At 31.1% G+C, this 23,899-nt stretch overlaps 1 protein-coding gene and 1 long non-coding RNA gene across 4 annotated transcripts in view; one reads left to right on the top strand and one right to left on the bottom strand.

Moving 5' to 3' along the window:
• The first annotated feature begins 5,776 nt into the window (after positions 1–5,776).
• Positions 5,777–16,335, top strand: LOC143047442 (uncharacterized). Its single transcript, XR_012969550.1, has 2 exons — positions 5,777–5,877; positions 12,520–16,335. It is a non-coding gene; the product is annotated as an uncharacterized LOC143047442 (long non-coding RNA).
• The window catches only part of LOC143047441 (uncharacterized), a 29,527-nt gene continuing 21,963 nt past the window's right edge, over positions 16,336–23,899 (bottom strand). For all 3 annotated transcript variants that reach the window (XM_076220506.1, XM_076220504.1, XM_076220505.1), the window contains exon 8: positions 16,336–22,448. In XM_076220506.1, coding sequence (XP_076076621.1) covers positions 22,309–22,448 — 140 coding nt within the window. In that variant the 3' untranslated portion in view covers positions 16,336–22,308. The remainder of the gene's footprint in view (positions 22,449–23,899) is intronic.

The following is a 23,899-nucleotide window of genomic DNA, read 5'->3' as shown; positions in this document are numbered from 1 at the left end:
GACGTCTTGAAAGGCTATTTTAAATTTTTGCTTTGACGCCTTCCTGCGACGTAAGGCGTCAAAGAAAACAAAATATAATAGCCTTTCAAGATGTCATAATTTTTTGGACTAGGGGAGTACGGACTTTTATAGCTGAATATGCGGTATGGGCATTGCTCATTGTTAAAGGCCGTACGGTGACTTCTAGTAGTTAAATTATGTGTCATTTGGTCTTTTGTGAAGAGTTGTTTCATTGTCAATCATACCACATATCTTCTTTTTGGTATTAAATTTTTATCAATCCTATTTCTTAAAAGCCGAATAAATATTCTGCATTGGTAACAGGATAAGGACAAATTGCACCACCTATCCAAAAAATTATTGAAGTTTATTTTTGTATGACATCATTAAGATTGTATTTTTGTACATGTATGTGGTTAAATAGTAATATATATATACTGATTAACAATAGGTTAGGCAACACATATTTTGATTTAAAATTTTAATAAAAAATTTCCATACATTTTAAGATTAATCGTTTAGCCGGGCACAATATGTTTTCTCTTCTTTGTTGCTATATGATAAATGTTTTGCTTTATAGTTTAGAATTATATTTTATTTATAAAAGTAAAAAAAAGTATTTGTTGCTTAACTTTTGTTACACCGTATACATACATCGATTTGCGTAATAATAAGATATGTTGGTTTAAACTGGTTAGTTTTATTTAAAGTTGTAACTTCCGTATTTTTTGAGAGAGAAAATTAGACGTAAAACTATATAGAATTAGACCGATATAAAATAATTGCTAGGGATATTGATAAGAAATTGTAAAATTTGTTAAGTATAGAATAACAATTTTATGTTGAAATCAGTTATAAGATGATGATATTTAATAGTAACCGATGAAATTCAATGAATCATTACAAATTATAACCAGCCGGTTGACTCAATCTTCTCTTTTCTCAAAGGTTTAAATTATATCTGGTCCATGATGTTGAATACATGAAACTGACGAGGAAAGGTAACACTTGGCCACCGAAAGCTTTATAATTGTAGAGACTAGGTGATCGAGTGGTCTAATGCGCAATAGTTTCTCTTTATGTGTATCTTCATTTAAATATTAGTAGTCTCAGTTTGATTTTGCAAAGCCCGAAACAATGACAACACATTCTCTTCGACGTCTGATTTCTTTCGTCACTTCAAACTAAAACAAACAAGGCCGTCCGATGTGTTGAAACATCTCAACCCAAACGCATCGATAACAAACCATATGTTTCTTAATTGCACAATTTAATTGTTTTCTGGATTTGTTCTTTTAGCTCATGGTTGTTTAATTACATGTAGATAAAATCTTAATTAGCAAAATACAATTTGTAAGTAAATTTTTGTTTTAGTTTATATTAAACACAAATCTCAGTTGCTGGCTATATCTTTATTGCAGAATATATACAGAAATATATAAGTGGATTACAATTCAATTTCATGTCCGTTGTACCATTTCGAGAAAATATAATCTTTATATCTTTAATAACCACCTTTCTTGCCATATCCGTAACCATAATTGCCACCATAATTACCACCATAATTGCTACCTCCAAGTACAACAAGTCCGCCACCATAGCCATATCCGCCGTTGCCATATCCTCCATAATCTCCAATAAGTCCTCCGCCATATCCATATCCGCCATCGTATCCGTCTAACCAACCACCACCAGGTCCGCCACCATACCAGCCACCATATCCGCCATCCCAGCCACCATTTCCATATCCTCCACAACCTTTGCCATAACAACGATGACTTAACGGATGTGCGCAGACGGCTGACAAAAGGAATACTAGAGCAATGGCGACCTTCATTTTTACTGCTAAAAAAAAATACAAAAATGATTAAGGAAAATGTTATATAGACAGCAGTAAATTATGACTTTTCTCCGATTCTAGAATACTGTTATTGTAGATACAGGTGCATATACATAAAATTGATAATTTACTTATTTGTCAATACGACAATCGGTGCATTTTACTGTACCGTCACTCCCATGTGTATCATGTTCATAGGAGAGATTGTTTAAGCATAGTTTTCGCAATACGTTTGGTTGTTCAATATATAGAACAGGAGCGTAGTGGGTGTGATTATTAATCCTTCATTTCTGAATTATTTATCATTTTAGGCCATTTTTTTCTATTATTTATAATGTTTGCTCATTATTCTCTACTCCGTAAACCCGCGAGACCTAAGACTATATCACTGAAGTTACTTAAGATGTCTAAGTTTAGTCCTTAAAGTAGTATTATGTACTCGTCCCAATGTCTGGAAAACAACACAGTTTGAAAATTGATTAGGAAAAATAGTCTAAACTTTTAACCCCTTAAAAAAACAGAAGAAATACCTCTTTCTAGTAACTTTCAAAATTCCCGTGAAAAGGTCTCGGCCTACCTCGAAAAAAAAACAATGAAAGAATTGCAAATGTAGGCTTATAGTTACTGTCATGTAACTGCCTGTCAAAACTTCTAGTTTACTAAGTATATGAGGCCCTGGATTGGTTGTTATTTATTTATCTATTCTTAAATTTGTAGACAAATTTCCCTAATCGTTATCATTTGTCCATTTTTCTCTATTCTTTATAATTTTTCTATTATTCTCTACCCTTTACTAGTTAATATCTTTATTATTTGCCCTTTATTCTGTATTCTGTATAATTTATTTATTGTCCATTATTCTCTACTCTTTACTAGTTAATATCTTTATTATTTGCTCTTTATTCTGTATTCTGTATAATTTATTCTCTATTCTTAATATTTGAGCACCCATTTTCTCTTTTCTTTATATTTTAGCACTATATTTTCTCTTTTCTTCATATTTTGTCCGACTTTTTTCTATTTTTACTTTTTTGGTCCCATTTGCAGTAAGTAGAAATCAAACCTTATTATAAATAGCTACAACTCTTTTGTAACAAAGGATTGAGAATAAAACATAAAATTTAAAATATAACAAATGATATTAAACTTACCTTTTTGATTCTAGTTGAATGTGTACAGATTCTGTGTTTCAAGCGGTTTATATACTATAGCATGCACCACAAGATGGAGATTAATATGGTCAATTTGTCAAACAATACAAATTGTACATTAAAATTTACGATTTTCATTCTTTCATTATTTTAATGTTTATACTTTTAATGATGAAAAAAACATGCAATAAAAATAAGACCACTCATTAAAACATCATTTATCAAGGTTATTTCCATTGTACATGTATAATATTAGTAAGTATTGGGTTCTATTTCAAACCTTAATCAGCAACATTGACAGATGACCGCTCTTCACTTTTTGCTACAAGAAAAGCTTTGTGTTCAATTAAATTTAAGATTGATATTTATACCTCGATATGTAATCCCGGCAGGCACAAAACGTTGTATCAACGTGATTTTTTTAAGATTGATATGTATATATATAATACCTCGATATGTAACATGGTTCTAACTCTTGATAACGCTTTTATGCACGTGCTTTTTTTTTATTTTGCTTTAACATTAAACATTAAAACTCTTTTTTATTTGATAGAGTACTGAAAAGAATAAATGTGTGCGGTAAAAATTAATCACCACAAAAGTCAAATGCTGAATATAGAATTAAATGCATATACAGGACAAGGACTTGTTAGTACAGTATGATTGTGAACCTTGCTGTGTACTAGATGACATGCAACTGGATCTGGATTTTATACGCGCTTGTTCACAAGGTAACAGTCCACAGGATGACGTGTCACCAAATCCAGACACTTTATTCTGATTCAAAGCCGACCACTGACAGGCTGTGCTCTTACAACTTAATGCCGAGTGCATGATTATCGGAGAAGCATCAGCTTTGGTTTCAAACTACCGATGTTCTAACTACGAACTCCCACACTCGAGGCGAACATTCTACCATGAGAATATCAAGGCAGCACACGTGTTTAAAAAGACAAAAAAAAGTAATAACTACAGATAAATGCCTTTCAGACTTGAGCATATTTAAAAAACACCAACAGTCAGTAAAAAGACAAAATGGAAAATGTTTGATAGCTGTTAACTGTTAGTTTTACTGTATGGTGCAAATTGTTACAGGATGATGGATAGAGATACCAACTTTCTGCTCTATGGTCGGGTTGTTGTCTCTTTGACACATTCCCCATTTCCATTCTCAATTTTATGTCTATCTATTTCTATACACACCAGCAATAGATGACCTTATCTTTGATTTTGATTAAACCTTTCCAATTTTGACTCCTTAATGCTTTTCAAGTTCAAATTGTATTTGGACTTTTTAACATTAAAAAATTATATGAGCGTCACTTGTAAGACTGTTTAAATCCTTGACACCAATCTATTGTTGTTTTTTCTTTAGACACAGACAAAATGACACAGATTAGGGAAGTATATGGGTTATTGTAGGAATGTATTCTAAGATCCTGTTTAAATGTTAAATGTATATTACTTTATCAAATAAAAATGCAATAAAAGCAGATAATTTCTCTAGTGATATTTACAAATATACACAAAAACTAGACCATTTCGGGTGACTTAAAATTCTGATCTTGATCCTTATTGTCAATCTCCGGCGCAGAGTTCATATCCGTTCCATACATGCTCCGCAATACTGCACTTAATATTGAGTGTAGTGTTACAAAGTATTGAACGGAACGGATATGTGATCTCTGCGCCGGAGATTGCCTTATTGTATTCTTTACCTTCTCTTTTAACTTGGCATGCACCAGTAAAATGATATTTGAACACAAATAATCGACAGGTGAAAACAGAACGAGCATAACCCAGTCACATGCTTCAATATATTTCAGCTCACTATTCATCAAATTGGAACAACAAGCTCGTGCAACGTGTTAAACTAGCGCAGAAAAATGTTCCTCAATAATAGTGCAATGAAGGCAACAGCAGTATACCGCTGTTCGATAGTCATACAACTTATATTATTGATCACTCCAGGTTTTGGTAGGGTCCGGGTTGTCCAGTCTTAAGTTTTCTATGTATGTGATTTAGGCTAATGTTTGACTTTTGGTCGTTTTTCGTTTTCTGCCATGGCATTGTTAGTTCAACTTATGTTTTTGGATAATCCTTTGATATCTTCCGTCTGTCTTTTATTGCAAATTAATTTTGGTTATGTCCTGCATAAATATATGTTGTTATCTTACCTCCTATACATTTCTAGGCATATGATTGGTTAAAAACGTCCTCGTGGAAACCGTGTATATTTAATATTAGGTTAGTTGGGAGGCGGGGCTTATTTCATACACGGTTAGCAGTGGAGTTACGTCCCTTTTTTGGTTATGTCCTGCATAAATATATGTTGTTCTTCTACATGTACTTGTAAAATAATTTATTGCCAAAGGTTTTTTTCTCTTTACGAATGATATGTTATTCTTTCGTCTTTTTTTTTTGCTTTCAAATGACCTGCATGATTAGATATAATTTTCTGAAAATCGTATAGAAAATGAAATATTTTTGGCGGTACATGTACATTAGTCATATAACGCGAATTTCAGATTTTTCTTGTGGTATAATATACCTTGGAGTTCATGACAAGAAAAACCTAAAAATTTCTGTTACATATTTTAGAATTAAACAAACGATCTAAAAAAAATGGACTTAATAAACAGAAATATCCATTTTTTTTTATAACATTCAAAAATATCAACCTATGAACCGCCAAAGATTTAACTTCCGGATTTTATACCAAACTGTTTTATATAAGTCGAACTTCCTTGTTTTTCATATATAAATAGTAACTTAGAGAAAACCAACGTGCAACAGAAAAGAAATACACGTATAATATTCGTAAAGAATCGAGATTTGTTAAATAGGTCTGTTTCTTATTTCGTACGCAAGAAAATGCACCAACTGGTAAGTTTGATGTTTATCTATCATTCTGGAAAATAATACGTTACAGTTCTTTTTGTTTTTAAATAATATTAATATATCATGCTCTAATTACATTCTATTATGCTACATTTTGTATTTACAGAGAACGTTTTCAAACATAGAATGGGTATTCATAACTTAATATCAAACCACCTTTTTCTTCATAAGAAAATGCCTGTACCAAGTCAGGAATATGACAGTTGTTATCCTTTCGTTTGATGCGTTTGAGCTATTGATTTTGCCATTTGATTAAAAAAAATCCTTTCTGATTTTGCCATTTGATTAAAAAATTACTTTTTTTTATTTTCCTTATTTTTGTGATTTTACTTTTTCAGTATAATAGCAAATAACTCTTGGATATCTAAAGATACTGTAAAAACATGTATTATAATTCCCATCCATTCATGTCTATCCATATGGAGCGCATGCAATTGTTGTTCAATATTACCCGATTCATGGTTTCTATGGCTGAGAAATTATTTTGGATTACCAACTATTAATTACTTTTCGCTTTAGGCCAGAAAGCTTGATGTGTTGATTCAGTTATCATACGGCCTGTTCTCCATTTTTCTTTTAGTTTTATTTGATTACAACATAAAATACGATATCATTAGGAAATATAAATTGATAGAATATAATCAAAATTTAAAAATTCTTTAAAACAAAATGTACCAATAAACTGACATACACATAATATCATCCATATTCTATTACATGGAGAGAAAAAACACCGATTTGTATATACTAGTTACTGTGAGCTACTTCGATGCGCAGACAGTTTAACATTTTCATTTGATGTATGTAATAAGATAACAGACCCCACCCTTTTTTATATATATTTTGAAATTAATGATAAAAAACATAAGATGTATGTCAATATCTATCTTTTCAGTCTATGATCTAAGCCCAAGAATTTGCATCAAAATGATGTTGAATAAAAAGTGAACTTATCTCCTGCACCACTTAGAAAACACCATATTTTTAAATAAACTGTCACATCAATTATATTAAGTTCACAGATACCACATGGTTTCTCTCTCAATTTATAGGTGACAATTGTTGCAAGAAGGGATAAAAATGGAATACACAATACCAATCAAGAAAAGTACCTTTTTTTTCATTACATATGTGATTTTGATTTTTTTACAAAATTTAATTTTTTCAATAAATTGCAAGATAAGAATAATTTAAAAACAATATATAAAATAAATTATATAAAAAGTCATGATAAACAAAATCAAAGAATATTTTCAATTTTTTTTTTAAATTTAAAAAAAAGGGGGAGGCTCAACACCAAATGTGTATTTTTCGAAAACTTTGAAAGTTTTACAATTTTGTGTTTTAAACATCTGTTTGTTAAGTAATATTATCGGTTGCCTTGTCAGTATGAAATGACAGATTTATAGCCTAACTTAACCATTTTATAATTGAGAGAAGATATGAAATTTTCACTTTCTTGTGCATGGATCTAGGACTGCTTTTATGAAGTTTGCTTATCTTTTAGATTCATTTTGTTCATATAATTTTAAATGTGGCTAATCATAGACAAAGTATTCAAAATATTATTTCAGATAACTAAAATATACGAAATGGTCATCTGGAGTACCAAATTACGCCTGGTTTAATGAATCATACCATAAAATATTATTGTTTTTAGATTATCGTTGCGTTTATTAATTGTAGTATAACTTCCAACCGAAATTAATTATATGTTAATCGCTGAAACTGTTTATTTTCGTCTAGTATTTGACTTTAGATTTGCTAATTATTGTTCACCCTTTACAAAAGTTGGTATATGATAGCTTAAATTCTTTTTGCAATACTGTGATATAGCGTTCTGTCTCGTTCCATTCAATTGTATGACTTTTAAGATTATATATACGTCACCAAAATACGTCACTATTTGTGGTGTCCTGTCTTATCGTTTATGGAAGATGTTCGTTATTATTCTGCGGTTTACATGTTTCTAATGTACAATTATATTATTTATTTATTTATGCGTTTTTCTGTTCTGAGTTGTTTGTACTGTATTACAATTTTGCGATATTTTTCAAAATTACCACACAAGCAGGAGGTTTAGCTAGCCATAAAACAAGGTTCAATCCGCCGTTATTCTTACTTAAAATGTCCTTTACGAAGTCAGACATATGGAAGTTGTTATCAAATAGTATGATGGCGTTTGTTTTTGTTGGGCTTCAGTGTTTCTGTTGTTTTCCGCTTATAGTCGATGTGTTTCCCTCTGGTTTGGTTTGTATCCCGGATTTGTTTTATCAATCGATTTATGACTTTTGAACAGTGGTATTCTACTGTTGCCATTATTAAACAAAAGCACTGTTTTTATGAGGAGACCTAATATAATGTATTATGTAATTGTATATTGTTATTCATGGTAGTTAAGTCAAAAATGTAAATGAGTATTTTATTTTTGTTAAAAAATATTCAGATATTTCGCAAAACACAACTGACATGCCATTTATACTGTTTGGTCTACTTTTTTTAATCTACCTATTTATTTTGTAATCAGTTAGTTTCGTTTTTGATTTATACTTTTTTCGCAACTGCACAATAAGGAACACTAAATCAATAAACCTTGCTCTGTTTGTGTAGCACTTTTCGAAGTTTTATAGCTATATTCTGATGGCTATATTCCCGGTTTTCAATATGGCCTTTTTTGTTTGTCAGTGATTATCGCCGCAATTGTTTTAAACGGGAAGGACAGTATTCTTTAATGCTTATGATGAGACAAGCCAAGTTATGTATAAACTGTTCCATTGAATTAAGATGAAACGATCGACATCAATATAATTGATAATAATCACAGAAAACAATATTTCACAACCAAAACAAAATCTAAGTACATTGTAAGTTCTTATTACAAAATATCAGAAACGTACTTCTCGGACTCAGAATCGCTGAGGTCCTTAAGGTGACGAACATTGATGATCCAAAATTCCTTACCTTAAAGTTTTGCCAAAAACAGCTAAGGTAAGGTAATATATTCCTGAGGTAGAAAAGCCTTAGTTATTAAAAATTTCAAAGTTTGGTAAACATGTCAAGTGCTGACTACAGGGTTGGTGATACCCTCGTGGAATTAGAACTCCACCAGTAGTGGCATCGACTCAGCGGTTGTAAATAAACTCATCATAGATATAAAGACTGAAATTTTGTAATCGCAGAATGTATTATAAATATTGTAAACAATTTTCTCGTTTCTTTAAAATTAAAATTTTTCAAGTTTTTGATAAATCAGCAATTCTATCTATTTCACCTGATAACAGCATCTTGGAAATAAAACATAATTTTTCTGATGGTTGTGACCTGTGATATATTTCTTGCATGATGGGATTTTTCTCGTTTTACACTGCACAGAGTGTGGTACGAAAAAGTTATACGAAAATTGCGTTAATTTGATTGGCTTATCCAGTATAATGAGACGATATTACGACATTCTCATTTGCTATTCGTTGGGTCATTGGTAACATTCACCAGTTTTTGGTTGGGTTAATGTTGCTCAGTCTTGAATGTTCAATGTTGTGTTTTGTGTACAATTGTTTGTCGGTTTGTCTTTTCTCGCCATGGTGTTGGCATATAATTTTGAATGTCCCTCTGGTATATTGTGTCCCTCTTTCAAAGGTTACGACGATGTGCGTTTCATCCATGGCACCGAACATATAAGATGTATTCAATAATATACAAATTAAACCTTCACACTTTTCACCTGGAAATATATTTTTTATAAAATTTATTTCATTCTGAAGAGAACAAAACCAGGGTTTTCGATAACACAAACGTGTCAACACATTTACTAAATTTTATCATCGGCACAAGGACATCATTCGTAAATAAAAATCAACGTGTATACATTTTACACGTTCGGGTATTTCACAACCAATCTTTTATGATAATATTCTATACAAAACACAAAAATGTCGTCTTTCGATTCAAAAGCTAACCAAACCTTTAATCAGATTTATTTAGAAGGGATATAGTTACGATAAAGTTGTCAGGTCGTTAAAGATGGCTGTTTTGGATTTTTTTGTTGATTCACTCATAGATTCTTTGCATCGGAAATAAACACATCTATCCTGAACACAGTTGTTAGCAAGATATGAGTCATGTTCTTCTTGTCTTTTTTTTATGATGGTATGATACTAAACCTATAATGGGAAGGATTGCTTGATTTTCATATGATGAAGACATAATCTTTTAACATAAACAGGTTAATTGAGTTCTGGAGCTGGCATGTCAGTAACTGCTTGTAGTCCTTTGTAGATTTATGTATTATTGTCATTTTGCTTAGTTTTTTCTTTTGTCTCTACTAGTAACATTAGACTCGGAATTCTTTTAAACTGAGTTTTACTGTGGGTATTTCTTTAGTCTACATTTGCTAGAGGTATAAGGAAAGGGTTGAGATTTCACAAAACATGTTTAGCCCCGCTGGATGTATGCGCCTGTCCAAAATCGGGAGCCTATTGGCCTTGTCAGTCTGAACTATAACACAGTTTTGTTTAGGAACCAGCTCAAGCCCGCATTCAGGTGTGATATTTTCTCGCTGTGTTGAAGACCCTTTGGTGGCCATGGGCAGTTGTTTGCTCTTTGGCTGCTTTGTCTATGTAAATTACCAAACATATTCAAACAGTTTGTATGAAACAGGGGGAAATATCGGCGATTCTCGATTTTATTGCTTCTAAAGCTCATACAAATATCTTTGAAATATTCCTACAATGTATATTATGCAAAAAATATCTTTGAAATATTCCTACAATGTATATTTTGCAAAAAAATATCTTTGAAATATTCCTACAATGTATATTATGCAAAAAATATCTTTGAAATATTCCTACAATGTATATTATGCAAAAAAATATCTTTGAAATATTCCTACAATGTATATTATGCAAAAAATATCTTTGAAATATTCCTACAATGTATATTATGCAAAAAATATCTTTGAAATATTCCTACAATGTATATTATGCAAAAAATATCTTTGAAATATTCCTACAATGTATATTATGTAAAAAAATATCTTTCAAGTAACCACCTGCAACTCTTGGTTACAAGAGGCACTAGATGTCAAATTCATGTTCACCGATTTTAATCAAATTCTAATATTTGATATATAACAATGTAAAACATTTATCCAAACTATTAAAAGTCTAAAATAAACAATTAACAGGGCACGGGCATGGTAATACATAGCTTCGTTTCGTGTGTATTTCAGTCTAGACGCCATCTAATTAACTACCGAGTTGACCTCTAAAGTCATCCGATGACCGACTTCGATGACCATATAAGCAGTTTAAACATAAATATAGAGATAAATAGATTAAGCAAACTCGTGCTGTTGTATTTTTCTAGGTCTATTTAATGTCATATTATAGATGAAAAATAAATGTTTATCATCATTTTTACCTGTATGAGAATGATTTTTTGTGGATTGAATCAGTCAATAAAATAAATTACCTTTGTTTCACTTTCAATGTTGACATTCTCTTCCTTTAAATAACTTTACACATGCAATTCACGTGTTATCCATCTCAAGCTAAGGGATAAGATTGAAGTTCACATGAATACGGATTCAATGAGGTCGAATTATTCACTTGCAAGTGAATAATTCCGACATAATCAATGTTTTTAGCTTATTTTGACAAAATTGAACCATACTGGCTGCTAAAAACGAATTATTAATTTACAATTTGCATTTCATTAATGATTGAGCAAAATAAATAATATATTAGATTTTTTATATATCTCGTAGCTAGTGTCACTTTAATATTTTTCTTGTTATAAAAATAACCAATCAAGGAACTTATGATATCAAAAGTATTCTTTGTGCATTCTTTATAAAAAATTTGTCGAACTATGAGCAATCATGTTTAATTCTAGTGTACAAGACTGCGTTCCATAACGGATGATGGTGACTTCGATTTTATAGTGTCTTCTTGCATTCCAATATCTTCCAACATGATTGAGCAACATTCTACAGTACCATGTTTTGTTAAAATAATTGGAGAACAACTAAATCCTTGTCCCAGGCTTATCGGTGGATATTTACCAACAAGGATTCTAAAAGAAATGAATCGTGATTTCTTCCCAATATCCAAGTTGTTTATTGATTTGATAAGTCCGTCTGTGTATTATTCGTCTGGAAATGGTTATATACATTCCAAGACAGAAGAATCAAGCTTAGGAATTTCATCAACAAATATTCGAACTAGTCCTCCAAACTTTCAGTTCAGTTCGGTCTATAATCGATTGCCTTTTAATCTGAGGGTAAAATTGTTTTTCTTAAAGCTTCGTTATAGATATGCCTTTTCAACGCTTAGGTTAGTTGTCGAAGAAATTAAAAGAAAGCGAACTGATAGACTGAAGAGTGAGGGCCCTCATGGGGTTTTTGATTATGTGATTACTTGGCCGTTTTTTTAATGATTATTTGATTATTAAGCCAAATATTTCATGATTATTTGATTACCTAGGACTGTATTTTTAGTTTATGATTATTTGATTACTAAAGATAAGCAAATATTTAATGATTATGTGATTATATTGGCAAAAAAATGGTGATTATGTGATTACTAGGACCCCCCCATGAGGGGCCTCAAGAGTGGAATTGTTTTTCAGATGGTCGCAGGCTCGAATAATTCAGACAATCACACGTGTCAGACAACCAATCAAGATACCTTTATTGGGACAAAATTCAAATACGATACGGTTCCAGTATTTCGAGTAACTGATCCAGAGAAATATCTCGAAAAGTGGCAGAAAAGATATAGAAAATGGTCATCTAAAGAAAACTTAGATTACATTTTTGGAATGCCAGTGTACTTAGTATTGGAAGCAAGTCGGGAGGGAAGTAGACTTTTGTCTTAGTTTTTGTAAGATGGAAATTGCATTAGTACAGAACTTTACACCGTTACAAAAATCTACATTTCTTTTGCTTAAAGCTATCCACAAAGGTTACTTGTCGGAATACGCGGAAATTCTAACAACATATCATTGGAAAACAGCCTATTTTTTATATTGTGAAAATCATGAATTTGATGAATTAAAAAGAGACGACACAGAAGTATGCCCCTTTGACGAAGTATCGCTCGTTTTGTGTTTCATGAAGAGTGTTTAGATTTAAGAAAACTTAATCATTATTTTATTGAAGGCTGTAATTTGTTTATAAGTCTTCCAATTGAAAAGATAAAGTGTATTGCCGAAACCATTTCCAGACTTCAAGACTATGACAGTATAATATGTGCAGTAAAGATGTTTTGGGAATTAGGTGCCAAGAAAGAAGTCCATGACGAAATTGTGGACTCAGGAGCAGTTTAAAATAAAACTAGTAAATGCTATAAAGGAGTCACTTAAAACGCTAAGCAAAGACAGATCACTAACAGAGAAGGCAAAAGATGGCTTTCTCTCTAAATTGTCAAAGAATACAAACTGAGAAGGCAAAAGATGGCTTTCTTTCTAAATTGTCAACGAATAAAAACTGAGAAGGCAAAAGATGGCTTTCTCTCTAAATTGTGAAAAAAAAACTGCAAAACGTATACGCCTCATTAAGAAAAAAAATATCGCATCGGCTAGCTACACGTTCAGTAGTCAAAAATCTACGTAGCCCTATGTAGCTGCAACAATATTGAACGCACCCCTGTTTGTCGCTATTTTACCTATGGCAATGTTGATGATGTCGTTGATAACGGCCACGTGTGCCCTTAGTTTCTAGCGATAAGTTTCCATATCACTCGACTCCGCTGAGAAAGGATATTATCGCTATTTTACGAAATTTTCCTTTGATCTTGCTGACTGGTAATTTCCTTTCTCAGCGGAGTCGAGTGAAATGATAAATTATCGCTAGAAACTAAGTGAACACGTACCCGTTGTCAATGCCGGAAATCAACAACGTCGTCATAGGCAAAATATTGATAACCATATTATCATTGGTCATCTCAACTCGATTGCTTTTCTGACTTTTGCCGTACCGGCTCTAGCGAGAAAACCAACTTCGTTGAGATGAACAACGATAATATATAATTATCAGTCAGTAAGAGAAACGGCGAATTCCGTAAAATAGCGATACTCTATTATCTTGATTACTTCCCGGGTATTCAGTAGACCGATAAGATTCCAGTATCCTTGGTTTTTGTCGAAATTATTCTTTTGAACCACAAAATTTACGAATATTTAGGTTTTATTCAACAACTTACGGATTTGGTGTATAATTATTTTCATCTCTGTATAATGTTTAAGATGTTTATTATGAAGAAATTTACAGCTTCTGATAAGATTTACAGTATTTGCATTTTTCAAATTCATTTTTAATGCAACGAGAATCTCTTATTCTCTCCTAATTATAAATAAGAACATCTGGTATGAGTGCCAGTAAGACAACTCTCAATCCAAGTCACGATGTATATATGAAAACAATTTTGAATGCTGATGATTTTTCAACAGAATACTATATACCAGTGATATGTCATTAATATGCATCTATGGATATAAATAATCCAAAACTACTGAAGCATCACCATGGCCGTCAACTCGTTACGAGATATTTATATATTATCTTCGAAACTGAATTCATAGGAATTATGTAGTCAAATTTTCGTCTGTCCTCCAGATTGAATATTTCTGTGTAATATGTGAATGAGACAAACGTATAAAAAAACATGTGATGAAATTTGAATTTTTGGTTTACTGCAAAATTGAATGAAGTTTAAACTTTCAAATAAATATGTATTTATTTAGTTAAAGACATGCAGTGCACTATTTTATGTGCGTTGCCTATGTGCCTTTTTGTGCTTCTTTGTTACATATTTGTTTGTTTTTATAGATTAAGATTATAACAACAATGTTGACTGCTGTACCCTTTTTTATATTTTTACCTATTATGTATGTTTGGTTTGTTCACTCATCGTTGTCAATATAATGGAATTTGATCGACTGTCATGGAAGTGATGGTTTAGCTAGCTATAAAACCCGGTTTAATCCAACGTTTTCTACATAAAAAAATTGCCTGTTAGTGTATCAAGTAATGAACATGACAGTTGTTATCCATTTGTTTGATGTGTTGAGCTTTTGATATTACCATTTCATTAGGGTCTTTCCTTTTTAAATTTTCCTCAGAGTTCAGTATTTTTGTGATTTAAATTTTATCATGTTTGGTTCCTAATTTACGAGAAGATAATGAAAAAAGAATTCACTCAGTGATTTAATAGGAACAGAACTAATCTTTGTTCAATTAGGTACGAATGAATCAAAGAGTCCTTAAATTAGATTTCACCAATAGTTCTAAAGATTTGGAGCTATTGTTTAGAAAGAAATTTAAAAATTGCCGTATTGAAATACGATTTAATGAATTAGATCAAGAAGCACAACCACAATTTTTGGGTAGTTGCACTAGAAATGAATTATACAGTGTATCTGTCAAGTTCGAATAAGATGAGCCATGTAGTTCTTGAAGGGAAAACATGTTTTTTTCCATTATGTGAAATAACAATTATTTACATATCAGTATGACACGTGCATTCATTCAGGTGTGTTTAAATCTATGAACAGGTTTGTCTTATAATTTCAGAGATAAAGAAACTAAACAAATAGCTAAATCAGATACATAAGACAGCAAAATATTCCCCCCTGTTTGAATGAGATACACTTTAACTATTTCCGTCCAACCAATAAAAACTAAGAAGTTTTTTTAATAAAACAAGTTTCTGAATCAGCAGTTCTTAGTGTAAAAGATTGAAGCACATTCAGAAAAGAAAAATAAACTGTCGACACAGACAAATGTCCCGTCTGTCTACAGAAATTCGAAAAAAGACAATCTAAAGCAGCAATATTGCACCAATAGAAAATCCTTGAATCATGACTAGGGGACAGGCCTTGAACCTTCATGAATGTAAAAGCTTGTTTGAAATCAACATTTTTGGCTGTGAATGTGGGCTTCATAATCACTTCTTGTCCTTCTGAATCAGTGGTCTTACCATAGAGTTTTACTGTGTATGTTATATTTCCTATTTTGTAACCAGTTTTTAAGTGATTATTGGAATTGGATTGCCGAGAAATTAAATTCAAATGTGAGGTTTTTATCATAGGTACTTGAGGACAAGACATTTTTTTTTGCTCTCCCCTTGTTTTCCAAAAGTCGAAGGTTTAATATCAACAGCAGTCACTGATATATAATATAGAATATATCAGTGACCACTGTGGATTATCCAGGATAATAAACTTGGAACTGATATTAATGCAAATACAAGTTATTTCTAGTATATTTATGTTCATATTATACTGCAAAACACGACAATAATTGAAAGAAATAGAAAACAACAAAAAAATAATAAGGGGAGGGCAAAAAAAGCTGTTCTGTCCCCAAGTAACTGTGGTTTTTATATTATGTAATTGTAATGTTAAATCATCTATATTCCTCATGAATAAAGAAATTAAACAACAGATATTCTATTGATTTAATAATCTCACATCTTCCATGAGTAGTATAGTTATCAAATCATGTATAAGTACTGAAACATGCAATGAAATATGTTAATTATGAAATCATTCTCATATTCATCAGAAACCAAACATTACTAAAGTTCACTCCATTTTCACACAAACATTTTCATACATATAAATTAAAATTTGGCAATATCCAAAGTATCCGTAAATTTGAACATTTAAGGAAAATCTGAAGTCATAGTGTCCCCTTTTTTAATACATTTAGGTCCTGTAACTTTCAAGTTTCAAGTTATTACAATACAAACTTAGAATGCAGCCAGTTCAGCATTTTTGATAATGAACAAAAATGTATCATTCAAACAAATAATGACTGTGAAAATACAGTACAGGTTGTCAAAACAGAACCTGGCATAAACTGTAAACATATTCAAATAAAATATTGTATCAGTACAACCCAGGCCCTAAGCCAGGAATTTCCAAGGGGGGTTATTTGGACTCACAAACTCGACTTTAACAGTCACAATTCAACAAAACGTTGACCTTAACAGTGTTTATTGTTTTCAAGGGGGGTTAACCGAACCCTATGAACCCCCCCTAGCTACAGATATGCAACCAATAAATACTCTATAGTACTTTTAAATTCCAAATACCATTCGAAACTATTCATTCCATAATGATTTTAAGGTCACTAATGAGTCTTTCTTAGACGAAATACTGGTCTGGCTTACACATTTTTTTATCCTGGTATCTAAGAAACCAGTTCACTGGCAAGAGCTGCTCACCCTTCCAGAATACCTTTAATTTTTTGTTAGATTCATGTGAATTAATGTAAACTATACATATGTCTCTTGTGAAGCGCTGTCTCATTGGCAATCATACCACATCTTCTTTATATATATATATATATATATATACATTTGGTGTATTTATTGTCTTCTGATTGGTTGAAAGTATTACTTTTATTTTCAATGTTGTCAATTTTTATGGTGACACACCCACTCTGACCTTGCGTATTCATACGCCAATATGTGTGTACGTTGTTATTGTTAATATAAATAATATAAAAAGTTCTTTGGGCCTTATTTTTTATAGAAATTTATGTATAATGAATGGCAATTTCAATTAATAATTTATTTTGAATTTATTGAACCCTAAAATTTATTTTTGACTCTTCACATTGAATAATATGCTAATGAGTCAGATGATTGATTTTGTAGGGTTTTAGAGACTTTCCACTATTTTAATTTACATTATAGTGTGCTATTCATTAAATATATAGATTTGTGGATTGAGCAGTCTTTTCTTATGACTTAGTTGTTGTCTGGGTTTTTTTTTAACACATGGATTTTGATTGACTCTTTAAGACCCTAGATACATTATAGCAGTTTTATCATTGTCACTTCTTGCAGTTCAACAATATATATGACGTTAGCTTAATACAATGTATTCGTGATTTTTACAAATATAACAATGATTATTACATCTTTAATTTCATCTAATTGGACATGGCTAAAAATTGCTTCATGTACAGTTCTATCTTAGTAATGGGTAACCTAAGAGTTATTAAAAATTTCCATACATTTTTTATTCCGAATGTTGTACAATAAACAAAAACGTGAGTTACAAATATGAATAAAGCAATCCCAGAATTTAAACAGCCAATTCTTATCAAACTGAACTAGATGTGTTGCAATTATTTTAAGTCATTCAAGTGGGAAGTTTTGCTAGCTATAAAACCAGGTCTAACCCATCAGTCATACAAGTGGGAGGTTTTGCTAGCTATAAAACCAGGTCTAACCCATCAGTCATACAAGTGGGAAGTTTTGCTTGCTATAAAACCAGGTCTAACCCATCAGTCATACAAGTGGGAGGTTTTGCTAGCTATAAAACCAGGTCTAACCCATCAGTCATACAAGTGGGAAGTTTTGCTAGCTATAAAACCAGGTCTAACCCATCAGTCATACAAGTGGGAGGTTTTGCTAGCTATAAAACCAGGTCTAACCCATCAGTCATACAAGTGGGAAGTTTTGCTAGCTATAAAACCAGGTCTAACCCATAAGTCATACAAGTGGGAGGTTTTGCTAGCTATAAAACCAGGTCTAACCCATCAGTCATACAAGTGGGAAGTTTTGCTAGCTATAAAACCAGGTCTAACCCATCAGTCATACAAGTGGGAGGTTTTGCTAGCTATAAAACCAGGTCTAACCCATCAGTCATACAAGTGGGAAGTTTTGCTAGCTATAAAACCAGGTCTAACCCATCAGTCATACAAGTGGGAAGTTTTGCTAGCTATAAAACCAGGTCTGACCCATCATTTTCTTCTTAAAATGCCTCTACCAAATAAGGAATAATACACTTGTTTTCCATTCCTTCAGAAGGTTGATATAGTCAAAGGTTAAATTTTACCAGGTTTTATAGACTTTCCCCTTTTTTAATTTACCGTATAGCTTGGTAGTTTTGTTAGTTCTTAATTTCAGCCATGTTAAATCAGGTAAAATTAATGTTGTATTTTAAAATCAAGGGAGGTGATAATAATCTTAAAAATAATATATAAGCAGTTATTCAAATGACATTCGACAATCATAACAAATTCATTCCTTTTGCCCACACTCACTTTCATATATTAAGCTCACAATATTAATCATATAAACAAATAAAAATTTAATATATATATATTTATATATATATATATGTAATATATAGAGATTCTACATGTACTACATTTAACACATAAGTTTTGACAAATACTGTGGATTCATTTATTTTTCGGGGGATGCAATTTTTCTTGCATTTGGTTTTATAAGAGACAACAAATTCAATTGTTCTACATACTATAAATTTTCTGTAGGCTTGTGTACAGAATTTTGAAAAAAAAAACACAAAATCAAACATCCACATACATAAACAATTTCTGAATCAAGTTAAATTGTAACTAAATGAATCCATAGTACTGCAATTTTTACTATTTTAGGGAGCTACCATTTAATTTTTATGGGGGGGCTAAAATGAAAAATTGTGTCCTGCATTTTTTTTTTGTTGTAATCTCTATCCTGCCTTTTTATTTTTCACTCTTTTCAGTCCTGTTCTTCTTTTAAAAGTTTATTCTGACTTTTTTTTTACCCATATTGTCATCCTGACTTTTTTTTTGCAAGTGTCTCATCCTGCCTTTTTTTTTTACTCAAAACTCCTGTCCTGCCTATTTAAAATTTCATCCTAGCCCCAACCCCAACCTAAAAATCAAATAGTAGCTCCCTTACAATCATTTAAATGACATATCATTTACACTGTAGTCTGACATATATTATTACAATATTCAGATATTACTCACATTTAACATTTTTACTTTAATTATTTGGTGCTTAACAAATATTAGCTTTCTCAAAAAGCTTCAAACATATATGTAGATGAACAACCTTTAGAAAAAGAACCTTTAATTCAGAATTGATCCTTGAGGCCTCATTTACAATCCATTGCACAACATGAACTTAAATAAAATGAGCTCTAAATGTCTTTTTTGATTTCATTGCTCTGTTGGATACTGTTAACAAGTGACATATACTAATCATTTCTTTTATTCATATATCAAAATGTTTTATTATTAAATCTAGTTGTCTGCGATGGGGTAAAATAATTCCCTTTCTTAATTTCAATCTTTTATCTTTCATAATTTCAATCTTGTAGAATTTTATAAAATGGCATTTAAAAACTCTTTAAGATAAATTGTATATTAATTAACTTTTCTTTTGTGGTTTAAAAATAAATATAACTATTCATGTTTAAAGTCCATATAAATATGTGATTTTTAAATTATGGTGTCAGAGGTATGATAAGAGCCATTACCTGGCCCCTTTTAACTTTTTTAATTTTAAATTCATCAATTCTTACATTAAAGGTAATTTTTGTTTTATGATGGTACAGTGTCAACACTTAAGTACAGAAATGTCAGTATATGATGTCACAGTGATGTCATTAACATGCTGAAATTGTTATATTTGACCAACAATGACAATATATCTGTCATAGTTTTGGGAAAAATCAATATAAGCCAAGTTTTACCCCCTAAAAATAATTTACTATTTTTAACACTTTTCTATGAGACATCTTTATGCAAAATATATATTCTGGTAAGGTATCTAAATATACATGTAAATGGCAAAAGTCCCAAAGCCAATATATATTTAAAAGACACAATTCAAAAATTTTAAATTATTATATCTGGCACAGAAATGTTATATGAATTTTTAAAGGATGTTATTTAATAAGTTATTATAATTTTTGATTGTCAAATTCAAAAGGCAAACAAATAGTGGCCTAAATTATACTCATTTTATTTTAGCAGAAAGTCAATGCTTTGCATAGCAAAGAGAACTAGTTTTCCTCTAAATATGAAAAGTTCATACAAGAATTTCCATACATAAATAGCAAACAATTCTAGATTAACAATATTGCATGAAATATACATGACCATGAGATTCGTAAATGTAAACATATCATTGGCTAAAGATGAAACAGAGAGTTCTGAACATGTTCTATATTGGCATATTCAATACACTAAAAATTGCAAGAATACAATTGAGGTACAATCTTTTTACAAACAAATATGGTAAAATACTATACATTAAATGATGGTCTCTAGCAATCCCAAAATTAAGCTTCTTTCTTTATCTCATAAAATACATGGTACATTTTTTTTACCAAATGCTTTTAATCAAGGAATCCTTTAATGACAGCCTGAATGCTAATGGTTCCCATAAAGACAAAATGATTAAAGATGAGGGTGGTCGGCAGGGTCCTTATCCTAAAATCCTGGGCTCATAAACATGAAATCCTAAGGTCCCTAAAGTAAGAAAAAATTAAATCCTGACATCCCGAAATTTGAAAAAAGAAATCCCGGAACCGGAAAAGGTCAATCCCCAAATCCTAAGCTTAAAAACACCTGATCCTGACATCCCGAAAAAGGTCCTGCCCCCCTCAAAGATATATGATTTGTTTTTTTTCCCTGATCACAGAAATGAGTTAAATAGTTCTTATATTGTGCTGTTCCACCACTGTCACAGGCAAGCACTCACAAAAATATTTAACCTCCCTATATTTTCTATATACTTGTCCCAAGTTGGGAGCCTGTAGTACAGTGGTTGTCGTTTGTTCATGTTTATGATATTTGTGAAATAATTAGGCTGTGGGTTTTCTTGTTGAGTTTCATATTGTGCCCTTTTATTGTGGACTACTGTAAATTCAGAAATTATTGTGTGCATTAATTATTGCGACTTTGTCATTATATACTAAAATGCAATTTAAATTGTTCCATTATTAAGAAAAATCCTGCGTAATTCATATAAAAAATTTTAAAATGTGAATCTAAATGATTGCAATTATAACCCTGTCACATTTTTCGCAATAATAAAAACATCTGTAATTTCTGAAATTTACAGTATACAATATTGGCTTTTCTCATGGCAATGCAGTCACTTATAATTGCTCACTTCTTCATTTTGTTTCTGGTGGAGAGTTGTCTCATTAAGAGTCACATCACATCTTCTTAATTTTATAAAGATAGACCATTTGTTTTTTTTATCTTTGGCATTTTTTTAATGATCACAGAAATCCATATTGACAAATATAATATTTTTAGAGTAAATAAATGTCTTAATTTCATTCCATATACTTAAAACCAACTTATTTTTGTGTATACTTTATTTTATATATAACTCTTTCTAGTCCATTTTGCAACTATCTAATTTCTTGATTTTCTAATTTACTTTATGAAGTTTGATAAGGAAAGATCAAAGTTTAACATATTCTTGACAATTTATATTTGTGTTATTTTTCAACTCGCTAAAATCGTGAAAAATAAATCACTTGCGAAAATAAGTTGGTTTACAGTACACAAAAAATAGAAGAATATGAAATGGATTTCATCATATCATCCAATAATCCAAGTAATTTATTAAAATTAAACCCTAATGTTTCTCATTCTAAAAAGTCTACAACTTCGTCCAGTTCTCTTTGTCTAGCCTGTTTATGGGCCCATCTGGCTTCCATCAGTTGAGGTGAGAGTTTAAATTTATCATGATATATAGCATTGCCACAATCTGGACATATCTTACCAGCTGTAAAATAAAATAAATTGTCTTAAAATTATACCTTAACTAACAGAGCACAAAACATCATCTTTTATTTTGTTAGTTTTTATATTTTACTGTCAAAATAAATTGCTAAATGACCTTTATTCTCTCCTTTCTCCCACCCCTCTCTCCCATGCGCCAAATACCCTGTCCAGGCCATCCACAATAACTTGTGATTTTTATGGTATTTTTCACACTGTCAAAACAAGAGGCAAAATTAACATTATTTCCAAATTTAAAAGTGATCATATGGTAAAGTACAGAGATTTATATGCCGATTGTCTGACAGTAGTCTTGTTATTATGTGCTCAAGTTTGGAAGGTGGGTTGTTTTCTATAACAGGTCAGGCCAAACTAAGATTTAACCAGATGTTCCGCACGGTGCAGCTTTATACAACCACAGAGGTTGAACCCTGAACGCTTGGGGCAAGTTTGGGAGGGGGGTTGTTTTCTATATCAGGTTAGGCCAAATTCAGATTTAAAAAAAATGTTTGCTGCTTATCAGCTAAACACACAGCATTCGAGAATATGAGTAAATACTCATTGGTTGGGGGTCAGAAAAATATGTTAAAAAATGTAATATTTGCCACTTGACATTTAACATTTATCAATAAATCATTCATATCTGCAATTCTAAATAAAGAAACCAGTATGGTTTGAGCTGTTTCACCAACAACTAGATTAAGTTAAAGTCATAAGAACCAATATATCATCAACTAATTCTTCTGTGCACGATTTTATCATTTATTACTCAAACATAATGTATAATTGTCAATTTTTTTTTCTCTCTGTTTGTTATGATGTGAATATATGGCTGCTCATTACATGATGTGTTTGAAGCCGAAGTTTACCAATTGTCACCTTATAGTAAACAATCAACAAAAAAGCATGGATATTGAGCACATGTTTAACATGTACAATCAGATAATAGTTTATTTCAGTGACAGATCCATGCCTATTGCAATCACCTGATTTTTACGAGACGGGTCGTGCTAAGGTCACTTTGTATACAGAAAATATGTAGGCGAATTGCTTCCAGGAAGCAAAAATGTGGACAAATTAAAGAATTTTCTTCAGAAAAAAGTATATGTATATAAGTTTAAGATTGAAAACTATCCATTTTGTTATAAAAAGCATACGCATCATTTTTTTTAATTTGAAGTTTCATATGACTTTAAGATATGAAAATGATTTGTGAAATGAAATCTAATTATGTCAATATTTTTTGTTTCCAATGTAAACATATGTTCAGTAAGATGATGACTAAATATTTCCAACATATTCAAACAACAACGAACCACAATTCAACTAAAAAAACAAAATTAGTCCAAAACCAACCAAAAATTTCAACAATTCACCAAAACATTCTTAGGAGAAAAAACAGATTACGTCCAACTCTAGTAAAATTAAGTCAATGACAAATTGAATAAGACAACT

The sequence above is a fragment of the Mytilus galloprovincialis genome, chromosome 10 (assembly GCF_965363235.1).
Source record: "Mytilus galloprovincialis chromosome 10, xbMytGall1.hap1.1, whole genome shotgun sequence".
Classification (NCBI taxonomy): Eukaryota; Metazoa; Mollusca; class Bivalvia; order Mytilida; family Mytilidae; genus Mytilus; species Mytilus galloprovincialis.
This window is presented reverse-complemented; position numbering and strand designations above follow the sequence as displayed.